At 43.2% G+C, this 11,631-nt stretch overlaps 1 protein-coding gene across 1 annotated transcript; it reads left to right on the top strand.

Annotated features, from left to right (window-relative positions):
* The first annotated feature begins 4,486 nt into the window (after nt 1-4,486).
* Nucleotides 4,487-10,991, top strand: LOC129898793 (uncharacterized). The gene is made up of 7 exons (XM_055973475.1): nt 4,487-5,807; nt 6,300-8,538; nt 8,641-8,737; nt 8,789-8,862; nt 10,468-10,572; nt 10,623-10,656; nt 10,767-10,991. The coding sequence occupies exons 1-7, from the start codon at nt 4,487-4,489 to the stop codon at nt 10,989-10,991; spliced, it is 4,095 nt and encodes a 1,364-aa protein (XP_055829450.1).
* The last annotated feature ends 640 nt before the right edge of the window (nt 10,992-11,631 follow it).

An 11,631-nucleotide genomic window follows, 5' to 3' on the forward strand; every position in this document is an offset into this window, starting at 1 on the left:
AGTTGGAATAGGACTAGTGTAGGTTACTTTTCTTTTTTCTCATGGAAGGGGAGAGTCTCCCTCATTTATGCTTTCATAGTTGAATTGTACCGGGAGGAGTCCTCTCACAGGTTTACTGCTTTCTAGTTATAGTTAGTATCTTTTTGTATCGGGGATGAGTTAGCCGACCTTAATAGGTTAGCCGACTTATGAACCACCACAGGATCGGAGGTAAGGTTTATGTCCCCCTCCTTGTATTTTTATTTTTGATTATTTATGTTAAGGCTTGGGGGTGTTGCTTAACCCCTGACTGTGCACGAGAGGTGGGAGCCTCGTGTAGGGTCTGTTCCCATAAAAAAAAAAAAAAAAAAAAAAAAACCCTAAACCCCATCACTTTCTCATTTCATGATTTCAACTTCTCTCTAAAACATCTCTCTAAAGAAAGCTCTCAAGGAAGGGCATTTTAGTCAAAAAACGAAATGGGGTGGGACCCACCTCCAGACCTCGAAAAATTTCGTTCGAAAGACGGAATCGTAGATTCCGTCGATACGAACACAACGAGAGTTACCTCACCTTCAGATTCCAACTACAGCTCTTCGAATTTACAAAACACACAAGTGATCACTGTTACATGTTCTAGTGAAGAGCTGCAGAATGCTGAAAGAATCATTGCTTTGAGAAATCGCGGATTGTTAAATGTTATAACGAATTGTGAAGATGATTCCTCAAATCATACACTATCAGCAGCAAAAAATTCCAAAAAAAATGATACAAAAATCGGCAGAAGTGCAGAGATACAAGCGCCGGAATTTCGATCGGAAATTCGACCAAGCTCCGGCGATATTCGACATGTCGGACCATATGGGTTTTGTTCCTCAAGCCAAGGCGCACCTGATGAACTAATTTTCACCGGCGTATCAATCGCCGGCGAAAAAGTCAGTGGCGGCGCCGGACCTCCGGCGACTATATCAGCTCAAAACCATAGCCAAAATGCTCCTGCACCTCATGTGAAGCCCCTCACCACCACGCAGCATTTCGAATCAACCCAGGGAGTCTCGAATTTCAACTCGACTTCTGCACATATGGAGGTCGCCGGAGCTCCGGCGAACGAATTCGTACAAATTCAATCACAAATGGTTCGTGGCAATGTAGAGAAGCTCCCCAGCTACAAGGTTAGTATCGAATCACCACTAATTGATTCAAATTTGAAAAGTCGTCAAGACGACAACAATGGTGGGACTGCCGGAGTTCCGGCGATCCAATTGAGACGAAACCAATCCCAACAGGTTCTCCACAGTGTAGAGAGGGTCCCTAGCCATATAGTTAGCCTCGAATCACTACCAATTGATTCAAATTTGAAAAGTCGTCAAGACGACAAAAATGTCGCCGGAGCTCCGGTGACCCAACTGGCAAGAGATCAATGTCAAAATGTTCCTAAGGCTGTTGGGAGGCTTCTTAGACAAAACTCAGACCCCAAATTGTCTCCGAAAAGTTCAAATTCAAAAAGTCGTCAAGACTTGTTTGAAGAAGTTAGTCACAGGGACAGTGAGGTTCGAACTGAGGAGCTTACATTGGCTAATGATCAATCTCAGTTTTTTGTCAATGGTATTCATTCCCAAAATAATCAAATGAAGTACAATGATCAAATACCAAAAGGATTGAATCAAACCCACAGCAGCAGCTCAATCACAGGAGCACAAGGTAAGTCTTCTCCCCCTCTTGAATTCAATATACACAGTCAGTATACTTGTTCTCCTAATGACATGCAATTACATTCTAAGCATATTGAGCATCCTAATAATCTGGTGCAAGTTTTGGATAATAATATGCTGCCTAATGGTAATGAGTCTAACTATCACATTGGTAAGCATAGTGCAGATGAGCACCCCTCTAATCCTATAATTGTTGATGTTAACTTGTTGAACTCCAGGGGAGCATCTGAACTCCCTGGTACTGCTCCTAGTATGTTCATGCAGGGTACTGATCAGATCAATCCCAAGCTTAATACCAACTCTCAAAACAGGGTCAACAACATGATGCAACTGAATAAGCCTATAAGTATTCAAAACAGTTTCCCTAAAGTTTCTTCCAATTTTGATAGGCCAAATCCCACTAACCAGGGCCCCAAAACTGTTAGTAACCAGCCCCAGCCAATAGAAAGCACCACCAAAAATCCCCCAAAGAACCAGTTCCCTAATAGGAAGGAACAGGTCCCTCAGCCAGCCCCATACACTGTTATACAAACTTTTGCTTCCAAACTGAGGCTGAACCAAGCTAAAAATGATGTCCCTTTGAATCTAGCTACTCCTATATACACTACCAGACAAGGCCTACCAGCTGTCATCTATGACAAAGAGGATTTCATGGTGAAATTAGCTGAAAGGTGCAAATACACACTTGTTGGAAAATTCAACAGCACAATGCCTAAGGTGGAGCTAATAAGAAAAAGCTTCATTCTACAAACTCAATTGGTAGGGGGTGTCAAAATTGCCCACTTCAATGCCAGGCATGTGTACATTGATTTGGACAATGACTTGGACTACACAACTGTGTGGACCAAGCAAAGAATGACCATAGAAGGCCAAACTATGAGGATCCAAACCTGGACTCCAACTTTTAGGCCTGAAGAGGAGACCCCCATTGTACCAGTCTGGGTTGCCCTTCCTGAACTCCCCTGGCACTGTTATGATAAGGAGTTCCTGACCACTCTCCTTGCTCCTGTGGGGAAAGTACTTTTCATGGATGCAGCCTCTATTCAGAAGACTAGGGGAAGCACTGCTAAGGTAAGAGTACAGGTCAACCTTACACAAGAGAGACCCCATCATGTATGCCTTGGGCATGACAAAAGTGATCCTACAATAGGAAGGTGGCAGGAACTTCTATATGACAGTGTGCCTGAGTACTGCATGTACTGCAAGCATCAGGGGCATATGGTGCATGTGTGTAATATCAAGAGAAGAGATGAAGAACAAATGAAGAAGAAAAGCTCTGAAAATACAACAAAAAATACAAGCCAAACTCAGGGAGAGAACAAAGAACACAACCAACCTCAATCTGATAACTTACAGGTGCACCAAAATCCCTTGACATCCAATATACCACAACAGTCACAGAACAATAAGGCTAGCAAGGAGGACAATGGTTGGCAAACTCAGAAAAGGAAACAGAACAAGGGACACATTAATGGCCAGCTGAACCAAGAAACAAGAGCTGCAGGAGTCCTAACCAAAGGTAAGTATATTGCAGTGCAGCAAAGCAAAGCAAATCCAGGTAAAACTACTACTTCTATCTCTATTCCCAATGCTTATGTTGATCTTGCTATGCAAGATCAACCCACTAACCAAATTGCAGGAGCTACAGACAACCAGAGGAACTCTTTGTTGAAGAGTTCATCAACAGGGCAGGCAAACACTACAACTGAGAGGCAAGGTATTGACTTATCTCTCCCACAAACCCTATCCCCTCATATTGCATGCACAAGTACTATCTTAACAGGTATTACTCAAGGGACCAATGCTGCAAGGAATTCAGGTATTGACTTATCAATCCCAACCCCCCTGAACCTCCCAAAGAGTAATATTGTTGCTGCTGATCTGGTAGTTGAAGGAGGAAAGGCTGGAAGTGTACAGGAGAACCCCACTAACATGCAGGAAGGGGAAACCAATAGGGGAGGGGTATCCCCTCATGCTATACATGAGAGTATTGATGAACTTAGGAGTGACTCTAGAGCTCCTGCTACCTCTGCTCAAAAGACTCCAACACACACTCCTACCCCTGCAACTAGTCATATTAATGAACTTACCATGCAAGCTAGCAAAGGGGCCATGGCCAAAGACCTGGGATCTCATCCCAGTATTAGTGGAAAAAGTTCTACTGTTCAGAAGAATAAACTGAGCAAGAAAAGAAGAGAAGCCATGAAAAAGAAAATACAAGAAATGAACTCAGCTGACAAATGTCAAACTCCCCAAATGGACAATGTGACAGTACAGCAAGAGGAGCATGGGTGTCAACAATTTGTCTTAGATGATGACCAGGTGGGGATGGATATCACTCCTCTCCAAGCCCATTGCATTCCCACACCTCCCAGAAATTCAGCTGAAATCATCCCTGAGAGAGTTACTGATCTGCCTCAGCTCACCTGCACCTTCAACACCAACATACAAGATCTTACAGATGAGTATGCTGTGTGTGAATCTGAGGATGAGGAGGATTTTGATGACCAGCCCCTGCAAGAACATGATGATGATGAGAATGATAATGGGAGTGAGCAGTTGCTCAAAATCTTCAGTCCCTCTCCTGATAATCATGAAGATGAAATTAAGCAAGCAACTAGTTCACAGGGCTTATCTCCTAGAGGGATTCATAGGACCAGACTTAGCACTAAACCAAAAACCTCTTCAACATCTGTCCCCACTGGCAGGCCAAATACCAGGCTCCAAACTCTTAAACCTTGTCAATGATTAGCATCCTCAGTTGGAATGTGAGGGGTATTAATACCCAAGGAGCTATGGAGAGAATTAACCTCCTCAAAAACATCCATCATATCTCTATCATTGCCATTTTGGAACCTTTCTCTGACAACACTCAACTGCAGTATTTCAGAAATCTTCTCAACATGGACTATGCTACTCATAATCCTAATGGTAAAATTTGGATTTTCTGGACAAAAGATGTGAGCTGCACTATTTTGGAAAATGAGGAACAACTGATCACTTGTGACATTAATCATGTTATGAGCCCTAATCAGTTCATTACTACTTTTGTGTATGCCAAGTGTAAGGACCACCTCAGAAGGCCTCTATGGGATAGCATGCTGCAGCAGTCCACTACCTCTCTTCCATGGTGTACTTTAGGTGATTTCAATGTTATTACTGACCCTGAAGAAAAACTTGGGGGGGTCATGTATAATATGAGAAAGAGCCTTGAGTTCATTAGTATTATAGAGGCTAGTGGCCTGCAAGACCTTGGCTTTACAGGACAGAAATACACCTGGTGCAATCAAAGAGGCATCATGTCCAGAGTATGGAAGAGACTGGATAGGGGAATGGTTAATGATAAATGGCTGGAAACCATGCCCCTTACTTCCATAACTCATCTTCCCTCAGTTGGTTCTGATCATTGCCCTCTACTTATGGAAATGATAGATCAACATCACAACCCCATCAAATACTTCAAGTTCCTTAACTGTTGGCCTGAACAACCTTCCTTTATGGATCTTGTTGAGAAATGCTGGAGCAGGTCCATAGAGGGTAATCCAATGTGGATCTTTCACATGAAGATGAAGAGGCTTGCTAATACTCTTAGTAACTGGTCTAGGAACCAATTTGGTGATATCTATGCTAAAGTTAAAGAGTATGAGGAAGCTGTTAGACAAGCTGAAGAGGACCTGATTAACATGCAATCCAATGAAAACAGATCCAAGCTTCATGCCATCAATGCTGAATACATCAGGTATATGAAAATGGAGAATACTATCCTTAGGCAAAAGACTCAGCTGCAGTGGTTTAAAGAAGGTGATATGAATTCTAGTTACTTCCATGCCCTGATTAGAGGCAGAAGAAGGAAGTTGTACATTCACAGGATTCAGACTGAGGAAGGCTCATGGGTGCAGGGTGATGCTGAAATAGCTGAGGCAGCCTGTGAGCATTTCCAGCAGATCTTCACTGGGGAAGAGAATTACATCCAGCAGCATAACCTTCAATGCATCACTCCTATGGTTACTGACCAGCAAAATGATATCCTCCAAGCCACCCCATCTATGGAAGAGCTGAAAACTGTGGTCTTTGCCATGAACCCCAACTCAGCAGCTGGTCCTGATGGGATGAATGGCAAATTCTTCCAAGTATGCTGGGATATCATCAAAGAAGACCTCCTTAGTGTAGTCAATTCCTTCTTCTGTGGTCAGACTATGCCTAAGTATTTCTCTCATGCTTGCTTAGTTCTCCTCCCCAAAGTAAAGCACCCTACCAAAATTTCTGAATTCAGGCCCATAAGTCTGAGTAATTTTACTAACAAAATCATATCCAAACTCCTTTGTCTTAGATTAGCCCCTATTCTGCCTAACCTCATCTCCCTTAACCAATCAGGTTTTGTTAAAAATAGGAGCATATCTGAGAATATCATGCTGGCCCAAGAAATCATCCACCAGATAAAAAAGCCTAACATAGGAGGCAATGTTGTGATCAAACTTGACATGGCCAAAGCTTATGATAGGGTCTCCTGGTCCTACACTTGCCTGGTTTTGAGAAGAATGGGCTTTGGTGAAAGATTCATTGATATGGCATGGAGAATCATGTCTGATAATTGGTATTCTGTCATAGTTAATGGATCTAGGCATGGTTTCTTTCTTTCCACAAGGGGCCTCAAGCAGGGTGACCCTCTATCCCCAGCCTTATTCATCCTTGGAGCTGAAGTTCTCTCTAGACTTATGAACAAACTTCATCATCATCCTCAGTTCCATGGTTTCTATATGTCTCAAAAGGGTCCTCAGATTAACCACCTTAGCTTTGTTGATGATATCATTATTTTTGCTTCTGGAAGGAGGCAAACCTTGACTCTCATCATGGAGACTTTGGATACTTATGAAAAGACCTCTGGACAACTGATCAACAAGCATAAAAGCCACTTCATGATTCCTTCCAATGCTTTCCAATCTACTGTGCAGAGAATCAAGGAGATTACTGGTTTCACTCAAAAGAGCAGCCCCATCACTTACCTGGGATGTCCCATCTACATTGGAAGGCAGAGAATTATCTACTACTCTGAGCTTATTGCAAAGGTAGTAAATAAGATCACAGGATGGCAGGCAAAGATCCTGAGCTATGGGGGCAGAGTTACTCTTGTCAAACATGTTATCCAAGCCATGCCTATTCACTTACTTGCAGCCAGCACTCCACCCTCCACTACCATCAAGCAAATCCAAAGCATTACTGCCAACTTCTTTTGGGGGTGGAAGAATGACAAAAGGAAGTACCATTGGTCTTCTTGGAAGAACCTGAGTTTCCCATATGATGAGGGGGGCATAGGGGTCAGACAAATTGCTGATGTTGCCAAGTCCTTTCAATACAAGCAATGGTGGACTCTTAGAACCAAGAACACCTTGTGGGGTGACTTCCTTAAAGCCAAGTATTGTCAGAGGGCTAATATCATCACTAAGAAATGGGATACTGGCCAATCCCTTACTTGGAAACACCTGATGCACAACAAGACTCACATGGAACCTCATATTCAATGGCAAATCTTGTCTGGTACTTGCCTCTTCTGGTGGGACAACTGGCTGGGGGTTGGACCTCTAGCACTCTTCACCACTAACAGTTGCAGGTTCAACAACATTCAGGTTTCTGCCTTCTTGACCAATGGTCAATGGAATGTGGATCTTGTCATACAAAAGGCTCCTCCCCAACTTGTGTCAACCATCCTGGCTACCTACATCAACTATCAGCCTCTCCAGCAAGATCAACCAAGCTGGAAGCTCACTAGTTCTGGGGAGTTCAGTTGTTCCACAGCATGGGAGCTCATCAGAGCCAAAAGACCCAAGACTAAGCTCAATTCTTCCACATGGCACAACCTCATCCCTTTCAAATACTCCTTCCTGGTCTGGAGAGCTTTTAGAGGGAAGTTGCCCACCAATGAGAGCTTGATCAGATTTGGTCATACCCCCTCTCAGTGCTACTGCTGCCATAGACCTGGCCAAGACACTATTGATCACATTTTTGTTACAGGTTCCTTTGCTACCAACATTTGGAAAGTCTTCTCTGATTCCTTGGGTATCAATAAGGAGCACAAACCTCTTAGAACTCTTTTGATGAGGTGGTGGAATTCAAAGTATAAGAATAATGCTCATAAGCTTATTCTGCAGGCTACTCCTATTTCCATTTGTTGGAACCTTTGGAAAAACAGATGTGCCTCTAAATATGGTGGAAAACATTCTAATCTGGCTAGAGTCAAATTCTCTGTCTACAAAGATATCCACAACTTGCTCACCATAGCCTTCCCCTATATCAAGTGGCCTACCAGCTGGAAGGAACTGGTCCTTTGGATTGATCAGTGTTCTCATGTTATCCAAATCACTCCTGTGAAATGGATAAAGCCAGCAGGCCACAGGGTGAAACTAAATACAGATGGCAGTGCTCTTGACAACCCTGGCAACATTGGTGGAGGAGGAATCTTAAGAAATTCTTATGGGGATCTCATTTTTGCCTTTGCTGTCCCTTTAGGTACAGGTACTAATAATCAAGCTGAGATTAAAGCAGCTATCTTTGGCCTATCCTGGTGCCTCCACCTTGGTTACTACAAGGTAGAACTAGAAGTGGATTCTGAACTCCTCACCAAGTGGCTGCATCATCAAGCAAAGCCCCCCTGGACCATCAAAGGACTGCTGGACAACCTTCACAATATCATCTGTCAGTTCCAGGCTTTCCAATGCAATCACACCTTTAGGGAAGCCAACTCCATTGCTGATGCATTATCCAAGCACAGCCACAAATGTACTTCTCCTGAGCTATACTTCATCAAACAGGACCTCCCCAAAGAAGCTAAAGCCCACCTGGAACTGGACAGGTTGGGAATGGCTAGTTTCAGAAGAAGGAAGCTCAAGAGAATCAAGAAACCCCCCTGATCTGCTGCACTGCTGTTCTAACTCTATCTTCAACTTATGCATAGTTACAAATACTTTGAAGATCCCACAGTTAGAACCACTGTAAAAGGGAGAGTCTCCCCTACATATTATTTGCTCACAATAACCAACTTACCTCTTGAGGTAAGAAATAGTATTTATTCTTTTTTCTATATCACTAATCTGATTTTGCAGGGTCCTAGATCTTCAGCTATCATGATTACCCTTCAGCTTGGAGCACCACTGGAGTACCTGCTGCAGGGCAGCAGGTGCAGGAGGTGGAATGATAAGTGGACTTGTCCAATGCCCCCCAAACTTTGCAGGATGGTAGAATATATTATTTTGACAAGTCCCAAGAAGTTTCAGCCCAAACGGATAATTGGAGGCGTTAGGCGAGCGACATGGAAACATTCAGCTGCCTTAAGCCTAAAGAGAGGGTCTTTAGTAATTTGGACCCTCCAACTTGGGCAAAAAGTCTTCAAACTTTGCAGGACTAAAGGAGAGGATATATATGCTAAATCCACAAAGTTTCAACTCAAATGGACAATTGGAGACGTTAGTCGAGCGACTTGGAAAATGATAACACTCTCCAAAGCTCTTACTGAGGTCCCTTCTTTATTGCTAGTCTGTGTACATTATTTTTTGTTTGGGCTTGTTTGTTGTATTATTGCAGGTGTCTGGAGTAATATATTAGCATTCTTCAACAACAAATACATAGACAAGAGCACAAAAACAACTTCCAAACACCCTGCAACCTCTAAGCTTCAGCAGGGCAGCAGGTGCAGGGTGTGGAGTAGCATGTGGACTTGTCCAATGACCCCCAAACTTTGCAGGATGTTAGAATATATTATTTTGACAAGCCCCAAGAAGTTTCAGCCCAAACGGATAATTGGAGGCGTTAGGCGAGCGACATGGAAACATTCAGCTGCCTTAAGCCTAAAGAGAGGGTCTTTAGTAATTTGGACCTTCCAAATTGGGAAACAATTCTTCAAACTTAGCAGGACTAAAGGAGAGGATATACATGCTAACTCCATAAAGTTTCAACTCAAATGGATAATTGGAGACGTTAGTCGAGCGGCTTGGAAAATGATAACACTCTCCAAAGCTCTTATTGAGGTCCCCTCTTTATTGCTAGTCTGTGTACATTATGTTTTGTTTGGACTTGTTTGCTGTATTATTGCAGGTGTCTGGAGTAATATATTAGCATTCTTCAACAACAAATACATAGACAAGAGCACAACAACATCTTCCAAATACCCTGCAACCTCTAAGCCTCAGCAGGGCAGCAGGTGCAGGGTAGGGAGTAGCTTGTGGACTTGTCCAAAGTCTCCCAAACTTTGCAGGATGGTAGCATATATGTTTTTGATAATACCCAAGAAATTTCAGCCCAAACGGATAATTGTAGACGTTAGGCGAGCGAGCTTGAAACAATCAGCTGTCTTAACCTTAAAAAGGAAGAATTTTGCTAAATGGAAGCTCCAACTTGGGAAACAAGCATTCAAACTTTGCATGGCTAAAGTAATGAATATATATGCAAACCTCAGGAAGTTTCAGCTCAAACGGATAAGTGGAGACGTTAGTCGAGCGACATGGAAAATGCTAACAGGCTCCAAAATCCTATTTGAGATCCATTCTTCTCTACTAACCTGTATAGGTCTTTGCTTGTGTTTGGTTATTTGCTGTGTATTTGCAGGTTGTTGGAGGCTTACACCAACATGCTTTAACATCAAATACATAGAGGACAACACCTGCATCAACTCAGCACCTGCAGCAGCCCAACACCTGCAACACCTGCAGCAGTTCAACACCTTTTTGCTTTGTTGCTTGTCTTTGGCTGTGGTTGTGTGGCTTGTTGGTTCTGATTGTCTGTGCAGGTATTGTGTAACTGATACCAACAAACACCATAATCACAAAGGAAGCAACAAGAAGATGTACACTAGGCCTCCACAAAGACTATGCAGAACAGCAACTTCCAGCTGGTTCTTGTGTTTGTTTGGTTGTTTGCATTTGGCTGATTGTTTTTGCTTAGGGACATCAATAACTGGGGAACTATTCCATCAGAAGTTGGAGTTGATCACCAGGACTCCACAGACACATTCCCATAACATCCAATCCAGCTTTTGGCCTTGTTCTCCTCCATCTTATTGGACATGGCCTTTGTCCACTTATGCAGGCCCTCTTTGGAACTGCTATGAGGGCTGCAAAGTCTTGGGGCTCCTATGGAGCAGCTTTCCATCCACATCCTCTATCAACACTCCACAGCAACAACTACACCAACTTGCAACACACAAGGAACATGGATGCAGAAACCTGCAGCTCTCTTTGCTTGGGAGGTTTGTTGGTTGTGTTTGTCTATGCAGGTACCCCAGATGCAGCTCCCTCCTTGGATCTGTATTGAGCCCCAATCATCCTCAGCTACATCATTGTAACTGGCAGTCCCCCTTTGGAAAAAAGGCTGCAGTAACCTGGGGCTGCCATGAAGCAACACAACCAGCTTGCCAACAACATTCTCCATTATCAACACACTCCAGCAACAACTCCATCAACCTGCAGCAGACAAGAAACATATACAAGGTTGTTGTTTTTGTTTTGCTGTGCAGGTACTCCAAGAGGTCTAACCACCTCAAAACAAAGACCAACAAGCAGCCTAGGGAACCTGCAACCACCTGCAGATTGGCAGCCTTGGGTTTGTTGTTTTTGTTTTTGTTTGTCTGTGCAGGTGCAGATCCTCATAATTGTACACAATTGGATACTAAAGCATGGATCATCTCTCCATGCATACCAGATGCATTCCATCAACATCTGCAACAGCTCCACCAATTTGCAGCAGCCAAGGAACAAATACAAGCTAATGCTACAGCAGCTTGCACACCTCTTTGGTTGTATGTATTGCTGGTCTTGTTTGACTGTGCAGGTACAAGAATGAACCACTTCAAAGAAAGGACCAACAAGCAGACTAACTACAATGGCAGCAACAAGGAGTTTGTACAACAGAACTCTTGGAATTGTTCTCATAATTGTGTGCTTGCTTGTTTGTT

Source organism: Solanum dulcamara, chromosome 8, assembly GCF_947179165.1.
Source record: "Solanum dulcamara chromosome 8, daSolDulc1.2, whole genome shotgun sequence".
Taxonomy (NCBI): domain Eukaryota; kingdom Viridiplantae; phylum Streptophyta; class Magnoliopsida; order Solanales; family Solanaceae; genus Solanum; species Solanum dulcamara.